The 18,618-nt window shown below is 48.4% G+C and overlaps 1 protein-coding gene across 1 annotated transcript in view; it reads right to left on the bottom strand.

Annotated features, from left to right (window-relative positions):
- The window catches only part of TBX1 (T-box transcription factor 1), a gene marked incomplete in the record, with an annotated part of 16,981 nt that extends 7,085 nt beyond the window's left edge, over nucleotides 1–9,896 (bottom strand). Inside the window, 2 exon segments of the mRNA XM_087705738.1 lie at nucleotides 2,655–3,235; nucleotides 9,626–9,896. Coding sequence (XP_087561864.1) covers nucleotides 2,655–3,235; nucleotides 9,626–9,896 — 852 coding nt within the window.
- Nucleotides 9,897–18,618: the final 8,722 nt, after the last annotated feature.

Raw genomic sequence — 18,618 nt, 5'->3', positions numbered from 1 at the left:
TACTAAATGTCAGGTTTCGAACACTACGATATCAATTACGTAAAATGCTGGGATTGGTGGCCATTTTCTTCTCAATCCTTTTCTTTCTTCGACCTCAGCAGCGACCGACCGTTCCTAAAAACTGCAACGTTTTCTCTTGCGCTCGGGGAAGGGTGGGGGGGATATTAATTAATTAACCAGATTGCGACTGGTCCTAGGGCCCCTGGCTTTGATCCCCCTCTTGGGCTGAGGATTGGAAGGCTTCAAGGCCAGCGCTACCGCCACGCTACCGCAAGCGTCTCCGGAAAGGACGCGAAAAGTTTTGCAAAAGTTTTGCAAAGAGGCAGGAACGTAAGCGGCGAGTGAGTCACGGAATCTGTGGCTTGTTGGTTTATTTCACCCACCCACCCCCCTTCCCCGCCCTGGATTTCATTGTTAATGTTGCCTCCTCCTTCTCCACCACCACCACCATCCCCCCCCCTTTTTTTTTGCTAAAAACGGAGATGATTCTGCTGGGGAAGTTTGCGTGGCTAACCGGAGCGGCCCAACCAGTTGGGGACAATGCCGTCCGGTCAATTCATCTGCGCTCCGGCTTTTTCAATGAAGCTCCATTCGGGGAAGGAAGGAAGGAAGGAAGGAAGGAAGGAAGGAAGGAAGGAAACAAACGGAGGGGAAGAAAAGGAAAGGAAGGAAAGGAAAGGAAGGAAAGGGAAGGAAGAAAGGGAAGGAAGGGAGGGAGGAAAGGGGGGAGGGAGGAAAGGAAGGGAGGGAGGGGAAAGAAAAGAGGGAAGGGAAGAAAGGAAAGGGGGAGGGTGGGAAGGAAATGGAGAGGAAGAAAAGGAAAGGAAGGGAGGAAAGAAGGGAGGAAAGAAGGGAGGGAGGGAGGGGAAAGAAAGGAGGGAAGGGAAGAAAGGATGGAAGAAAAAGAAACGAAGGAAAGAGGGAGGGAGGGAGGGAGGGAGGGAGGGAAGGAAGGAAGGAAGGAAGGAAGGAAGGAAGGAAGGAAGGAAGGAAGGAAGGAAAAGAGTCTGGGCGGGGCACCGAATCTAAAATCCTGAGCCCCCTTGAACTTCAGAGCGATTCATTCAAAGCCCCGCTTCGAACTCCCCCCCCCCCCGCAGAATAAACTACAAGTGAAAATTGCCCCGGTGAGTTTTAAAACCCGCCGCCCTACACTTTCCTCCAAGGCCGACCCTCTAGATGTGTCCGCGGCAACTCCCATCCTCCCCAGCCAGAGGGAAAGCGAAGGGCGGCATGCATGCACGCTGGAGGCGGCGAGGCCCTTGGACGCGGCGAGTTAGTAGGGCTAAAAACGGGTTTTTGCAACCGGAGGTTCCGGAGATATTTCCCCTGCCCGTAATGAACCGATCACTTATCGCTATGAGTCAACGCAGCTAATTATTCCTCTTCTGATTACCGACCCCGGCTTCGGTTACATTTTTCATTTCCTGCAAACTACGCAGACCCGCCTTCGGACGTGTGTGTGTGTGTGTGTGTGTGTGTGTGTGTGTGTGTGTTTGTGTGTGTGTGTGTGTTTGTGTGTGTGTGTGTGCGTCCCCGAAAGGTGATTTTTGCTTCAGCTTGTACCTACAGCCGGACCCGAGTTTAAGGAAAACAAAAAGTGGCCTTAGGGACAGAAAAGTGGCCGGACATATGCTGAGCCGGAGGGGAATCGTTGCCGTTAAAGTAGGAGAGGCCTAAGGAGGTAGGAAAAAGCCTGCGAGATCGGGCATCGGCTAGGAATCAACTTTTCAATGTTTCTTGCATTAATAAAATCACATTTTCACTTTCTTCTCTCTCTTTCTTCTCTTTGTCTTCTCTCTTTCTCTCCTCTCTCTTTCTCTTCTCTCTCTCTCTCCTCTCTCTTTCTCTCTCCTCTCCTCTCTTTCTCTCCTCTCTCTTTCTCTCCTCTCTCTCCCCTCTCTCTCCTCTCTCTTTCTCTTCTCTCTCTCTTCTCTCTTTCCTCTCTCTTTCTCTTCTCCCTCTCTCCTCTCTCTTTCTCCTCTCTTCTCTTTCCTCTCTCTTTCTCTTCTCTCTCTCTTCTTTCTCTCTTTTCTCTCTCTTTCTCTCCTCTCTCTTTCTCTTCTCTCTCTCCTCTCTTCTTTTTTCTCTTCTTTTTCTCCTCTCTCTCCTCTCTCTTTCTCTCCCCTCTCTTTCTCTCCTTTCTCTTTCTCTCCTTTCTCTCTCTTTCTCTTCTCGCGTGTGTTGTGTGTGTGTGTGTGTGTGTGTGTGTTTCCAGTCATTCTACAAAGGACGGTCGGCTGCATCTCACCCCCACTTTCTTCGGGAGCAAAAGCAGCGGAGGATTACACAGTAAGGCGAACTCCACCAGCATTTAGCATCCAAACGCCCCCCCCCCCCAGCAAATTAAACGCGGCACCCCTAACAGCCTTTTCCGCCTGCCCCCCACCTGCAGCCCCCCCCAATTCCTGGGAAAGACGCGCAAAGCCGGTCGAGTCCTCGCAAGAGAGCGCGCGCAAGGCGGGCAACCCTCGGCTGCCCCAAAACGACCCCTTTGCCGCACAAGCGGTGCAGCGAGGCCTGGGAACCGAGCAAGGAGCAAAGCTGAGTCGCCTCCCCCGCTCCAAACGCCAGGGAAGTAGAGCCCCCTCCCCACGCAACCCACCCCACGCATCTGTTTTTAGAGAGACCCGCGGGGGGGGGGGAGCTTCTAACCTGCCGGCTTTGGTGACGATCATTTCGGTCCCCAGTTGGTTGAATTCGTCCCACAGCGCTTTCATCTCCAACTGGACGCTGACGTTGGCCACTTTGGGGTTCTTCTTGACCGGAGCCTTGGTCGAGGCCGAGCCCGATCCTCCAGAGCCGGACCCCGATCCGCTGCTTCCTCCTCCTCCACCACCACCTCCTCCTCCTCCTCCACCACCACCACCACCTCCGCTGCCGCCGCCGCCTTCGGGAGCCTCGGAGCCCACCGGGGGTGGAGGGTTGTTGCCCGCCGCTCCGGGCGCGAAGGAGTAGCCGCCGTGTTGTGCCTGGCCGTGGTGATGGTGTGGCGGTTGGTGATGGTGCTGCTGCTGGGCCGGCGGGTGGTGAGGCGGCGGAGGCGGCTGGCCCGAGCAGGGCTCGTAGTGCGGCGGCTCATGCTGGCCGTAGGTCTCTCCGGCCGGGGAAGGCGGGAGGTGGGGGTAGCCCGCCGCGGCGGCCGCGGCCGAGTTGAGGCTGCTCAGGCTGTTGGCGGTGAAAGCTGCAACATCGCAAAAATGGGAGAGCTGCGTCAGCCACGGGCTGGAGACGGCTGAGATCATTCCAGGCAGACGGCGAGGAAGAGCCAGAGGGAGAGAGGGAGAAAGAGAGAGAGTGTGAGCAGCGGAGGAGGAGGAGGAGGAAGAGCAGCAGGAGGAGAAGGAGGGCGGAGAGGGCACCCAAGCGCCGCCGGCCGGCCTGGCTCCCTCGCTTGCCCGCCTGCCTTCCCTCCCTCCCTCCCGCTGGCCTCTGGGCCGCCCCGTCGCGGCCCGCCTCCACTTATAGCACCCCGAACCGCCAAGCCAGCCACTCTGCCGGCCGGCCAGCGGCGTGCGCGCCTCGGGAGGGCGCCTGGAACGCGCGAGAAAGCGGTCCGGGGCGCGTCCCTCGCGGCCGCCTCTTGCGCTCCACCGGCCCCCGCTTTTGCGCTCGGCCAAGTTCGAGCCTGGAGCGCGCACGTCCCACGCGCGCGCTCCCCCTTCTCCACACCCCCTCCCTTCCTCCTCCTTCTCCTTTCTCCCCCGCCCCCTTAGAGACCAAAGCCTGCAGCAAAAGTTAAGGATGGGGAGGAAAGATCTGCCCTTCCCTACTTCCAACCGGAGCTAAACCAGTTCTTGCGCGCAGTCAAGGGCTGGGTTTGCGCTCTACTTTCTCCCTTTTCTCCGCCCAACCGGGGTTTGGCCAGCCGAGGGCGCGCTCCCTCCTGCTTCCAGTTGCGCGCGGGGAAGGGGAGGGCACGGCGGCGCACGCCTTTGCCTCTTCCAGGAGCGCGCACCGCGGCTCTTGGCTGGTTTCCTTTCCCTGCGAGCGCCCAGCATGGAGCTTCTCCGCCCCTCTCCTCTCCTTTTCTCCCCAGCCTGGAGGGGAGGCAGGCGACGAGGCAGCCAACAATGTGCTCGCAGCCGCCGCCGGGCGAGGCTTGTCCCCGTCGCCCCCCCCCCTCCAAAACCTTGTTCGCCTCTCTTTTCTCTCGGGCTTGGCTGCGAGGCTGCCTCGCCGGGTGTCCTCGAGGCCGCCGCCAAAACCGGTTCTGGTGTGATTTTCGCTTTCCTCCCCGCCTTCCCTCGAGATAAGACGGAGGGGGAAGGGGGGTAGCCAGCCACCTTTGCAGGTAAACTTCCCCCCCTCCGGGAATGTTTGACAAGGAGAGCAATTTCAGTCTCGGGAGAAAAGAAGTGGAGTGGGTTGGTTCTAATATTCCTATATATATATATGGAAATCCCTGTGTGCCTGCATGTGTGTGTGTGTATGCGCGTGTGTGTGTGTGTGTGTGTGTGTATGTACACACTCCCGTTCGCCCTTCCTGCCGGAGGAATTTGGCTTCCACCAGCAAGAAAGTAGGAGCGGGCGGGGGGGGGGGGCGCCTATCCCGCAACCCCTTCACACCGTCCTCATCTTCATCTTCCCCACGGGCTGCCACTCTAGCCCTGCGCGCTTGGGTTAAAGACCCAGCGAGGTCCCCCTCCGAAAGGGGTCTGAACAGATTCAGAGGGGAGCCCCATTCTGAGAAGACACCCCACTTCCCCCGCGCCCCCAGCCGGCGTTTAAGCTCCGGCAAGCTCTAACCGGGGCGATCGGAAGCTTGGATGGAATGCGGGGCGAAACGCCTTCCCTCTGGAAGGGCAGACTCCAGCGGAATTTGGATGGGATTTATTCTCGTTCTGGGGTGGTGGTTATTTTTTTAAAGTTCGCCTTTGGAGATTTGCGGCGAGAGGGGAGGACGCGCGAGCCATCCTCCGTTTTATTTTAATGTCAGATGCCATTGAAAGACAAGGCATTTGGGGAGGGGGCCGAGGAAACGAGCCAAGCATTTTTCCATACACCCCTCCAGCTCCCCTCGTCTCTCCCCTCACACCCCCGTTCAATAATTTCCTACAACGGTTTCCCCTCGAAAGCCCTTGAAACCCGCTCGACGAGAGGGGGCGATTTGACATCAGCGGAGATGAAGGCGCCATAATTTTCTTCCCTTCCCGCAGTTAAACTTTCTGATACCGTCACTATTTATTATGCGAGAAGATAATAAATTATGCGATTATGCGATAAATAAGCTATTTATTATGCGACAGAGGGTGATAGATTTTATTTTTTATTGTTGATGAATTAAGTGGGGTGTCGACTTTTAGGATTATTTTTAATAGTACGGTATATACAGTAAGATAGATAGATAGATAGATAGATAGATAGATAGATAGATAGATGATAGATAGATAGATAGATAGATAGATAGATAGATAGATAGATATGATTAGGTATGCAGAGAGAGAAAAAATAAATTAGATAGAGATGATAAATAGATAGATAGATAGATAGATAGATAGATAGATAGATAGATAGATAGATAGATAGATAGATAGATAGATATTAGGTATGGAGAGAGAGAGATGTAGAATAGAATAATACAATATAGGACAGTATAGGAAATTTCCTTTTCTTTTTGGGAACATTCTGAATATCTTAAGGTCAATTATTAAATTTTAAAATTATTAAATTAAATTAAATGGAGAGCAATATAAAGGAATTTAGAGGAGGGAGAGAGACAAACAAACAGAAAGAGACAGAGAGAGAGAGAAATAGAGGAATTTAGAGAGAAAGAGAGAGAGACAGACAAAGGCGGAGAGAGAAATAGAGAGAGAGAGAGAGAGAAATTTAGAGAGAGAGAGACAGATAGACAGAGGAATTTAGAGACAGAGAGAGAGGGATTTAGAGAGAGAAGGAAAGAAAGAGAGGAATTTAGAGAGAGAGATACAGAGAGACAGAGACAGAGAGAAAATGAAGAATTTAGACAGTAAGACACAGAGAGAGGAATTTAGAGAAAGAGAGACAGAGAGAAAGAGACAGAGAGAAAGAAAGAGAGGAATTTAGAGAGAGAGAGAGAGATGGATGGGTGGGTGGGTGGGTGGATGAATTAGGATAAACTAACAGATAATAGAGGTTTGTGCGTGTATCCATTAGTGTGTCTGTGGTGTGTGTGTGAGAGAGAGAGGGGTAGGCGTTTTTTTCCTGAACATTTTAACATTTTAAACAACCTCGACCATCCGCAAAATCCTCTAGAAAGAAGCGGATAAAATTCAGGCGAAGCTCCCGTTGTTTATTTTCCCTTCCCACCCTCCATTCTTCCAAACGCCCCACCGCCATTCTCTGCCCTCACTCGGTTAGGAGGGATTCCCCGGCGCCTAATGTGCGGGGTATTTTTCTTCGTTTGATAGCTACAGCCTCTCGACCTCCATCGCAAATATTTGGGACAAATATTTAGGTCAAAAAACCCTGCGGGTTTCTCTGCTGTGCTCCAGTTCAGAGAAATATTTTGGTTTTTCCAAGGCCTGGGTCAGCCGTCAAGGGGAGACCGCTTTCTTTGACCCGCAGCTCTCAAGTGGACCCACAACGTTATTTTACACGTGTTGCTTCTTGTAATATATATTGTCTGAATGACGGTGTCCTTCCTTCCCATTTTATTTCTTTTCATCTCTTCTGCACTGTGTAAACCGTGAACTACTCACTTATTTGTATCCTGCCTTTACTATGTTTACTAATAAGGCGGTGAACACCACACCTTCCTCCTACTTTCCCCCAACAACAACCCTGTGAGGGAGGTTGGGCTGAGAGAGAAGGACTGGTCCGAAGGCACCCGAGTGGCTTGCATGGCAAAGGTGGGATTAGAACTCACTGTCTCCTGGTGATTGGCCCAAGTCACCCAGCTGGCTTTCGTTGCTAAGAAGGAACTAGAACTCACAGTCTCCTGGTGATTGGCCCAAAGTCACCCAGTTGACTTTCATAGCTAAGAAGGGGTCGCGGTTATGTCGTGCCACGAAGAAGGGACTAGAACTCACTGTCTCCTGGTGATTGGCCCAAAGTCACCCAGGTGGCTTTTGTGGCTAAGAAGGGTCTAGAATTCACAATTTCCCCTTCCTTCTTATTCACTTGAACGTATTTTTTTTTAAAGTCTTCCTAAGTCACCGCACACTTTTCAAGGAGAACTATATTAAAATTTATTTTCGGGAAATAAACCGTGCCTCGGTGGAGCTTATATGTGAGGTTTTTGGCGACTGCTTCGGTTGTGACAAGCGTTAGCCCAAAGCGCTGGGCTAAATTAATTAAATCGTGGCTTATTCAAACCAGCGTTTTAGGTGGGCAGGTCCAGGCACGCGAAAATAACCGCAAAGCTTGGCACGCTGAGCTAAAATGTATATTTAAAAAAAACAAACTGTGATTCGGGGATCTGTAAGAACAAGGCTGGCACGAACACAAGCATTGCTAACCAGGTTTGCGTACTAATTAAGTCCGAAACCCGATTTTGTTGACAATTAATGCCAGGGAGTTAGAACGTGCCAGTTAGAGACCTATCTGTGATTTAGAGAGCCACCTGTGGGTCTCTAAACCCAGCCTAAGATAAACGCACAGAAGTTGATTTTATTTCTTTTTTTTTTTTTTGTCATTTTCGCCTTTCTTAAAAGAAATAGTCCCTTTAAAAAGGGGGAAGAAACGGGTCACACCGTCCGGCTGAAGAGCAAAATCTTTGCGATTCTTCATCCCAGATTTTGATAAGCTTTGATTAATAAACTTGCTTTAGCGGCTCACCGATTTCAAGGAGTCTAGACTAGGGTCCCACCTTAAGCTACTTTACAGTTCGGGAGTTCTCAAAGCAGGACCCCAAGCATATCGTGTGAATCCGGGGACAGATTCCTGTATCCCTGCCTCTGACACGCTGCGAACCACAACCACCCTCCCCTCTCCACGCAGACCTACAGACGCGTGAGTTTGCCCTACAGCTCGTGGCGAGCTCGCTAATTGACAGGAAGCTGTCATTAAAAGAGTAACAGCTTCTGCTAGCTTTATTCCCTTCAGCCTTGAGCTTCTGGGTTGTTTTCCCTCCACCAGAAGAGGCTCCCGTGGAGAAAAATATTCATGTTTGCACCCCAGTTAGATACCTGCTTCCTTTCGGAAGGTGTCCAGTGGAGAATTTACTCCACGGAAACGAAGGAATATATGATATAAAGGTTTCTATTCCGAGGGCACGATTACTTAGAGATAACGCGGTACTCAAGAGTTAACTACTCAGAGAATCAGCAGGACTTACCCAGCGGACTTCTCCTGGTCACCCAACTAGCCTGAGCCGACTTTTTCTAGGCTGACCCAACACACCGACCCGTAAACTAAGCCGTAGCAATGGTTGACCACGCTCAACCGAGGTTTAAACTGAGCTGCTTGTGTGAATGCAGCCGCGGCTGGGTCTGGTGTCCGGGTGGGCTGATTTGACGAGTCCTAAAAGAGGCCCAGGCCCCATAGACCTGTCAACAAAACCGTGGGGGATCGATGGGGCAGCGAGGGAGGGGAGACATCGCCTCCCCACCCCCCAACCGTTTCAAGCCCAGCTTTTCCAGTGAGGACGCGGAGAGGCAACCCGGGGTTCATCTGAAAACAAGCCAATTTTGGCTTCTTAGTTAGTCATTTTGCCTGGGTGCCGGCGGCCTGAAATTTCGGATTCAGGGCTTACAGCTAACTGATCTTTCAGGTTGCTAATTCTGGGGTGTCCCTTACGGATGTCGTGTCTTTGAGACCACACAACTGCGGTGGAACAGGGAGAAGGAGGAGGAGGAGGAGAAAGGAAGGAAGGAAGGAAAGAAAGAAAGAAAGAGAAGGAGATAGAGGAGGAGGAGAAGAAGAAGAAGGAGAAGAAGAAGAGGAAGGAAGGAAGGAAAGAAGGAAGGAAGAAGAAACAACAAGAAGAGGAGGAGGAAGGAAGGAGGGAAGGAAGAAGAAGAGTTATACAATCTTAGTAAATAGTTTGACAGCGTTGTGGGAATTAGTTGTTTAGCAGAGTGATGGCATGGGAGGGGGAAACTATCTGTGTGTCTAGTTGTTCTGGCGTGCAATAAAAAAGGAAGGGGGAAGGGGAAGAAGACGCCAGATTCGGGGTCCCACGACCCTCCACTAAGGCCGGCCAAGCCTTGATCGTAGGTGTCCCGACGCCCCTTGGATTTCAGCTCCCAGCCGAAGGGCCCGCAGCCGAGGACACCGTAAGGGCTGGGGAAGATCGCCTTGGCTGGCTGGACAGCTGGCGCTGGCGCCCTTCAGTCAGGATCCCTGCGCCCCCGTCCCGTATCGCGTTGGGCTTGGAGGTCAGGAGCCCCCTATTCTGAGACCCCCCCCTCCCCTTCAGTTCAACCGCAAGGCGGGTGTGTGTGTTTCTTTTCCAGAAGCGAAGGTCAGCCTTAGGAACGGAGGGGAGCGTCTTTAACCAGAGGTAGGGTTAGGTTCTTATTTGAGTTAAGCGAAAGGGCAGGCAGATTTAAGGACGGGTGGGTTAAGGAGGAGGCTTTGTCCCCCGTTCAATCCCCTTCGTCCGAATCTCGGCGGGGGAGGGGGGGTCCCCAGAGGGGCGGCGGAGAGCAAAAAAAGCCCCGGAGCTTAGACTCGGCAGTGATTTTCCTTTTTGCCTCCTTACCTTCCATGTCTCGGGTGACAGCGCTGAAATGCATCCTTCTCCGGGTGGCGACGGCGGCGGCGGGGGGGTGGTAAGCTTTGCGAAGGCTCCCGCCGGCGAAGGCGGTGCCGGGCTGACAGTCCAGCGCAGGTTCTTCCTCCTCCTCCCCCTCCTCCTCCTCCTCTTCTTCTTCCTCCTCCTCCTCCTCCTCGCTGTCGGGTTGGACGGCTGCAATCAGAGAAGCGATGCTGAACGCGTTGGCCTTGGGGGACAAGGGGCTCGCCTCGTCCATGGGGCGGGGGTGGGTGGGTAGGTGGGTGGCAGCGGGGAAGCCCACCCGACGGCGCTCTCCGAGCCCAGGTCAACGCTCCATGGGCAGCTGGCGTGGACGCCACGAGTGGCGAGGAAAGGCAAGCAGCAACGGAAGCTTCCAACGCGGCTCTCCCCTCACCCTTCCTCCCCCCTACCGTCGCCCGGGGCCCGTCCCTCCCCTCCCCAGCCCCTCTCCGCTCCCTCCAACCAACTGGCGGAGAGCGCCCGCCGAGCGCGCCTTCGCCCTGCCCCGCCGCCTCCTCCTCGCCGGCACCTCCCGCGCTGGCGGGCAGGCAAAGGGAGCCGTTTGCGCCGAATTCAGCCCGGTTGGATGCGCAGCGAGGGTTGCTCCTTTCTCTTCCCGTCGGCCACGTTAAAAAAGAGTTACGCCAATATCTGAGAAATATAGTGGAATTGAATCATTTGAAGGGATGGGGCAAAAATGAAACGTGAATGACAAAAATTAAGATAGTTATTTTTTAAATGGCATTAAATTTTTGAATTGCCCTGAAGCGAGTTATCCTATGGTGACTTGTGGGAGGCGAGGACGGGCACAAGTAAGTAGAATAGGAGAGGAGAGGAGAGAAGAGGAGAGGAGGGGAGGGGAGGGGAGGGGAGGGGAGGGGAGGGGAGAGGAGAGGAGAGGAGAGGAGAGGAGAGGAGAGGAGAGAATAGAATAGAATAGAATAGAATAGAATAGAATAGAATAGAATAGAATAGAATAGAATAGAATAGAATAGAATAGAATAGAATAGAATAGAATTCATTATTGGTCAAGTGTGATTGGACACACAAGGAATTTGTCTTTGGTGCTCTCAGTGCACATAAAAAGACAAGATACATTCGCCAAGAATCATAAGGTACAACACTTAATGATAGTCATAGGGTACAAATAAGCAATCAGAAAACAATCAGTATAAATATAAATCGTAAAATTGGTGCACCCCGCTTTCTTTCCAAAGCTGCCTGGTTTTATTCCTCCTCTAGTTCAAACGCTGGCAGCCAATTGTCTCTGCTATCCCACCCCGAGCCTTAATTGATGTCGCGCTGTTTCCTTACAGGGCATGGAAAGGGCCACCTTTCCGACGCACTTTCCCTTCCACGTAAAGTCACGGGTTGGGTCGATTGTACGTGCCCTGCGCGGGTAAGAGAATCTACCTGGGCCTGCTCGTTCTGTTCCATTGCTGCCTTTAAGCTGTGGAAGCATCAAAGATTTTAACAGTTTGAAGGGAGGGAGGGGAAGACAAGGCAGAAAAGGGCTCAGAGGGACAGAGAAAATAAAACTCTGCACTTTGCATGCCCACCAAGGGACTGGTCACGATTGGGGCGCCTTGAAATACTTCCCGTCCCTGGAAGATCCAGGCCAAAAGCGAGGTAGGGGGCTCCGGATTCCAAGAATGCCATGTCTTCTTCGGTACACCCCCCCTCCCACCCCAAGGAGGGGAGGACTGGAGACTAAAACACACGAAGAATATGGATAGGCATTAAATGCCTCAAATTATTATTTTGGGGGTAGGTTATGCAAATACCTTGGAATCTCGCATCCAGTTTTGGTTGCTATGATATTAAAAAAAAGACGTTCAGACTCTGGAAAGAGTGCAGAGAAGAGCTACAAAGGTGATTAGGGAACTGGAGGCTAAATCATAGGAAGAACGGTTGCAGGAACTGGGTCTGTCTAGTTTAATGAAAAGAAGGACTAGGGGAGACATGATAGCAGTCTTCCAATATCTCAGGGGTTGCCAATAATTCTCTTTCCAATAATATTCTTTAAGCTTTGGTCACCACGATGTAAAAAAGATGTGGACTCTAGAAAGAGTGCAGAGAAGAGCAACAAAGAGGATTAGGGGACTGGAGACTAAAAAATATGAAGAATGGTTGCAGGAACTGGGTATGTCTAGTTTAATGAAAAGAAGGAGTCGGGGGTGACATGATAGCAGTCTTCCAATATCTCAGGGGCTGCCACAAAGAAGAGGGAGTCAAGCTATTCTCCAAGGCACCTGAGGGCAGGACAAGAAGCAATGGGTGGAAACTAATCAAGGAGAGAAGCAACTTAGAACTGAGGAGAAATTTCCTGACAGTTAGAACAATTAATCCGTGGAACAACTTGCCTCCAGAAGTTGTAAATGCTTCAACACTGGAAGTCTTTAAGAAGAGATTGGATAGCCATTTGTCTGAAATGGTATAGGGTTTCCTGCCTAGGCCGGGGGTTGGACTAGAAGACCTTCAAGGTCCCTTCCAACTCTGCTGTTGTATTGTAAGTCATTCAATGAAATTTCTGACTTTGAACCGGAGTTCATTATGAGTAATAAAGTGGAGCTTATTATGAGTTTATTTTGAATAATAAATAGCTTATTATGAATAGTAAACAGCTTATTATGTGCAGAATCTTATTATGAAAAAATAAAAAGGGGCCTATTATGAATAATAAACATGAATAAACACAAAGAAGAGGGAGTCAAGCTATTCTCCAAGGCACCTGAGGGCAGGACAAGAAGCAATGGGTGGAAACGAATCAAGGAGAGAAGCAACTTAGAACTGAGGGGGAATTTCCTGACAGTTAGAACAATTAATCAATGGAACGACTTGCCTCCAGAGGTTGTAAATGCTCCATCACTTGATGTTTTTAAAGAAGAGATTGGACAACCCTTTGTCTGGAACGGGGTTGGGCTAGAAGACCTCTAAGACCAAATCTGGAGCATTTGATCTCTTATTTCCAGGAGTAAGAGCTGGTGCCCTCCAAATGCCACACAGCACCCACTGGCATAATCTCTAAGCATTCCTCCTGCTGCCTGGGGCTTACAGGAGCCAGCGTGCCAGGCACCTGAATGTGTCGGATAATAGACAATAAACATAGATCCAAGAACAGAGAGAATAGCCTTTGTGGGCGAAGCTAATACCAACTCCGGTAGTAAACCAATATTAGGAGTCCCTCTAATGTTTCCCTTCTAATGTTTTCCTTAGAGGTCAGTTTTGGTAATAGGCTTCCTAGCTCAAGAAGGATAACCAATCTACAAAACATTTTACCTTTCGTTTTACCTTTCCTATCAGTTTTAACTTTCCTATCAATTGACTAGATTGTGGGATGAATCGTTATTGCAATTAATTTGCTGACAAGTTTTAATCTCCCCTCCCCAATTAAGTCATCCTCCAACCATTATCCCTGGCATAAAACAAGAGTGAGAACAGAGTGATTAAGATTATTAGCTTCGATCCTTTAAGATTATTATCTTAGGTTTTGCATCGTCCCAGCCCAAAATACACTCTTAATTCCTGAAGCCAAAATAAGGAGTTTTTTTAAAAGGGGGAAGAGGAGGCTGAAATCATAGACAGTTATTACATGATTAGATAAACCTCCCTTTACTAAAGTAACAAAAAATAAAGCTTTTATGTCATCCCAGCTTATATAAAGTGAGACGAAGCTGCTTATCTGCTTAATTAAATTCGGATCAGACTCTAAATCTGCCAAGCCTATTTATACAACTGATGATATGAATTGAAGATCAGGAATGAGAGCTATGGAATTGGTTTGGTATAATTTGGATTAATGCAATTTATTTATTTTTTCCTGCCTAGTCAAGCACAGGGATAAGATCCAGTAGAAAAAAGCAGGGAGGTACTTAAAGAGTTTTTGCCTAGAGCTTAGTTCTAGCATTAATACAGTACGCTGGAAATAGAAGAGAGAGAGAGAGACAGAGACAGAGACAGAGAGAGAAGAGAGGGAAGAGAGAGAAGAGAAAGACAGAGAGACAGAGAGACAGAGAGAAGAGAAGAGAGAGAAGGAGGGAAGGAGGGAGAAGAGATAGATAGATAGATAGATAGATAGATAGATAGATAGATAGATAGATAGATAGATAGACAGACAGACAGACAGACAGACAGACAGACAGGTAGGTAGGTAGGTAGGTAGATAGATAGATAGATTATGGTCACAGACCAGCACAATTAGAAACAGCAGTAAAAATTCTTCTAATCCACATGTATTTGTATAGTTGTTAAACAAATTTATGTAGCTGCTCAACTCACACGGAGACTCCAGGAAGTGTACAACATTTAAAAAATCCAGCTAAAAGCACACAATTTAAACCCCACCTCCACCATGAATATCCATAAAATCAATGTTAATATTAAACAAAGATAAGGAAGGATTCTTAGAACGAAAGATCAGGGCTGTGTTAGATTCAAAAAAAGGTCTATATAAAAACAGATACTTTAAGAGAAGTCTAAAATTAGAATATTGGCATTTTGTCGTCCAATGGATCAATTTTTTAAATTAAAGCCACAGACCAGTTTCAACCAATAGAGCTCACATCTAAATACGACACAATGCAATGCAATTCAAGCAAATGAGAGAGCCCGTATCTTTTTCCCCATAGGGATGTCAAACCATTCGTGTATCACTAACGGGAGGGGAAAGTCACAATTTCTCAATAATTGACTCGAAGTCTTTATTGGCCAAGAGTGATTGGACACACAAGAAATTTGGTCTCCAGGGCATAAGCTCTCCGTGCACATGCAAGCAACAAGTGCTAAATCATGACCATAGACATTGTAAAAACTACACCCATCATAAATCCTAAAATACAACACAATGCTAATCATAGGACACTAAACAAGCCATCGACACAAATCATACGAGGATACTAAATAAAAAAATATAAAGCAACCAAGTTATAGTTGTAAGAAGATAAGGAGATAAGTCATAGGAAAGATGAGAAGAAGAAGAAGAAGAAGAGGAGGAGGAGGAGGAGGATGAAGAAGAAGAAGAGGAGGAGGAGGAGGAAGAGGAGGAGGAGGAGGAAGAGGAGGTGGAGGAGGAGGAGGAAGAAGAAGACAAAGAAGAAGAGGAGGAGGATGAAGAAGAAGAAGAGGAGGAGGAGGACGAGGAAGAGGAGGTGGAGGAGGAAGAAGAAGACGAAGAAGAAGAGGAGGAGGAGGAGGATGAAGAAGAAGAAGAGGAGGAGGCGGAGGAGGAGGAGGAAGAAGAAGAAGAAGGAGAAGGAGGAGGAGGAGGAGGAGAAGAAGAAGAAGAAGAAGGAGAAGAAGAAGAAGAAGAGTTATACAATCTTAGTAAATAGTTTGACAGTGTTGTGGGAATTATTTGTTTAGCAAAGTGATGGCATTGGGGGGGGGACTGTTCTTGTGTCTAGTTGTTCTGGTGTGCGGTGCTGTCGTTTTGAGGGTAGAAGTTGAAACAATTTGTGTCCAGGGTGCGAGGGGGTCTGTAAGTATTTTCACAGTCCTCTTTTTGACTCGTGCAGTGTGCAGGTCATCAACGGAAGGCAGGTTGGTAGCCATTGTTTGTTTTTTTTCTACAGTCCTAACTCTCTGTTGAAGTCCGTGTCTGTCTTGTTTGGTTGCAGTAAGAATAAAAAAATAGTTTTAGCCCAACCTCAGTTGTCTGCACAGTGCACGCACCCCCCTCCCACATCCGTTCCAGCCAGGTGTTTTCCCTGTGTCATCTTTTTCTAATTTCCAACCCAACTTTTGGGAATCTTTCCTCCTCCCCAATATCTCCCAGAATGCTCAGGCCTGGTGGATCGATCCATTGGGTTGGAGAGGGGGGAAGTGTTTCACCTTTAAAAAAATTCGTCAAGCATGTATTAGATAACACATATAAGTATAAACATGATTTTGAATACATGAAATGGCTACGAATATAAAGGAACATTAGGACAGGGACGGTAGGCACATTGGTGCGCTTATGCATGCCCCCTTTACGGACCTCTTAGGAATGGGGTGAGGTTGACAGTTGACAGTCTAAGGTCAAAGTTGTGGGGGGGTTTGGGGAAGAAACCACAGAGTCAGGTAGTTCATTCCAGGCGTTGACCGCTCTGTTTGCCGAAGTCGTATTTTCTACAATCGAGTTTGGAGCCGTTTACCTTGAGTTTGTATCTATTGTGTGCTCCTGTGTTGTGGTTGAAGCTGAAGTAGTCAGCTAGGAAATTGTAGCAGATAATTTTGTGTATTGAGCTTAGGTCAAACCGGAGGCGTAATTCTAAATTGTCTAAGGCCAAAATTTCGAGCCTGGTGGCATAAGGGATTCTGGTGTGAGCAGAGGAGTGGAGGACTCTTCTCGTGAAATACCTCTGGACTCGCTCAATTGCATTAATGCCCGATGTGCAGTGCTGGTTCCAGACAGATGAGCTGTATTCGAGAACTGGTCTAGCAAAGGTTTTATAGGCTCTGGTTAGCAGTACAATATTACCATAGAAGAAGCTATGTATCCCCTGAGACCAATGGACGGTATGCCCTCCCCCCTGGCATCTACAAAATGCATATCTGTCCTTAAAAAAATAACTGCTCGAATGGGGAAGGGAAGGGGAGGGAGGGCACAAGGGAAGGAACTTTTTTTCAGAATCTGGGTCGCTGATGGACATGTTCACAAGACCGTGGAAATAAATCTCAAGGAACTAATTCAGGTATTGGGTGGCTCCACCACCTTCTGTGTTCTGCCTTTCGCTTCCTGGATCATTGCCACCCAATGGATGTCGAATGGCCGTTCTGAATAATCATTTGTCTCCAGATTTGTCTACCCCAGTTTATCTAACCCAGAAGCTCAAGATCAAGGACAATGGAACTCATAGCTGAAAACACCTGGGCAGGGCAGCAGATAGTTAGAAGATAGCCAATTTGAGGAGTCTTTGGTGCTCTGGTTGTGTCTAGCACTGATGACTTCCCTCGTTGGGTCATGAAATGTCTACAAGGAAACCAGCAAGCTCAGACAGCACCAAGTACCCCACATTTATCTTCCTCCTCTCCACAAATCCCACACCCTTCTAGCACTGATGAAGTTCCCTAGTTGGGTCGTGAAACATCTGCAAGAAAACCACCAAGCTCAAAGAGCACCAAGGACCCCTCATTTCAACCCTGAGCCATAAATATTCTTCTTTGCACCGAAATATAATTTTGTCATATTTTATCTATCTCTTAAATTGATGTGTGTTATTCCAATTTCATTTTACATTGTATTTTATCCCAATTCCATTTTAAATGGTATTTTATCCCAATTCCATTTTAAATTGTATTTTATCCCAATTCAACTTTGAATTGCTTTTGTCAAATTGTAGTAATGATTTGTTTCTGGAACTCTGCATTTAGATGTGGCTCAAGGACTCATCAATCAATCAATGTAATGTACGGGTAACCCAGAAATAATTAACTGGAGATAGCAATAGCAATAGCAATAGCAGTAGACTTATATACCGCTTCATAGGGCTTTCAGCCCTCTCTAAGCGGTTTACAGAGAGTCAGCATATTGCCCCCAACAATCTGGGTCCTCATTTTACCCACCTCGGAAGGATGGAAGGCTGAGTCAACCCTGAGCCGGTGAGATTTGAACCGCTGAACTGTTGATCTAGCAGTAGCCTGCAGTGCTGCATTTAACCACTGCGCCACCTTGGCTCTGATGATGATCAGAGTCACACAACACATAGGACAACTGTGCTCTCCTACCCCACACCCCACCCACAAAACCCTACTGGCCTAAAACCCCTCACCCTTCTGGAATTCAATCTAGCAAATAGTGTAGCTCCAGCTTGGGATCTTAAACAGGGGACGAGAAGATGCAAAAATGCCTGCAGAATTTCCACTTCTGAAGACTATTGGCCAAGCATCTTCACCTGAAGGACATCTAGGAGGACAACATGATCCATGGGGCTCAACTTCCTCCCCTAACAAAGGACTTGGGGGAAGGGAGCAGAAGAGAAACAACTACCTTATACTGTGTTTTGTGGGCTATGTTGTCTTAGCTGTCAATCATCGCTTTGGGCCTTCAGTTGCAGACTTCACCAGGAAATTCATGGCATCCTATTTATAGGATATGTTTCCCCAGGGAAGAAGAAGAAGGAACAGTTTGTTAGAAAATCAAGGTTGGGCTCCGCTTCAAAAAAAAAATTGAAAAAAATGTTCCATTCAAGGATAAGGCGTTGGATCTGTGGGTAAAAGGCAATGCCTCTGTAAAGGCAGGTAATCCTTGATTTATCTTTGGCTGTTTTCTTGCAGCCGTTTCATGACCCAACTAGGTAGCATCATCAGTGCAAGGAGGAGGAGGAGGAGGAGGACGAGGACGATGGCTGTGGGGTCTTTGATGGTCTGTGTATTTGACTGTTTTCTTGCAGATATTTCATGACCCAACTAGGTAACTTCATCAGTGCAAGTAGTAGTAGTAATAATAATAGTAGTAGTAGTAATAGTAGTAGTAGTGTGATGGTCTCTTTGTTTGGCTGTTTCCTTGCAGACATTTCACGTAGCACCACGAACCCCATACTAAGTCAACTCCCCAAGCAGACTGTTACAGTCCCCCCCCCCCCTGAAGATGTATGGACTTCAACTCCCAGAATTCCCTAGCCCACATTGGTGGATTCAACTCCCAGCATGCTGCCTGGGGAATTCTGGATGTTGAATTCCCAGATATAGATAGATAGATAGATAGATAGATAGATAGATAGATAGATAGATAGATAGATAGATAGATAGATAGATAGATAGATGATAAGTAGGTAGGTAGGTAGGTAGGTAGGTAGAGGTAGAGGTAGAGGTAGAGGTAGAGATAGAGATAGAGATAGATAGAGATAGAGATAGAGATAGAGATAGAGATAGAGATAGATAGAGATAGAGATAGAGATAGAGATAGAGATAGAGATGATAGAGATAGAGATAGAGATAGAGATAGAGATAGAGATAGAGATAGAGATAGAGATAGA

Source organism: Thamnophis sirtalis, unplaced genomic scaffold (genome assembly GCF_051295495.1).
Source record: "Thamnophis sirtalis isolate CommonGarterSnake01/CBP01778 unplaced genomic scaffold, rThaSir2_p1.2 scaffold_2, whole genome shotgun sequence".
NCBI classification, from domain to species: domain Eukaryota; kingdom Metazoa; phylum Chordata; class Lepidosauria; order Squamata; family Natricidae; genus Thamnophis; species Thamnophis sirtalis.
This window is presented reverse-complemented; position numbering and strand designations above follow the sequence as displayed.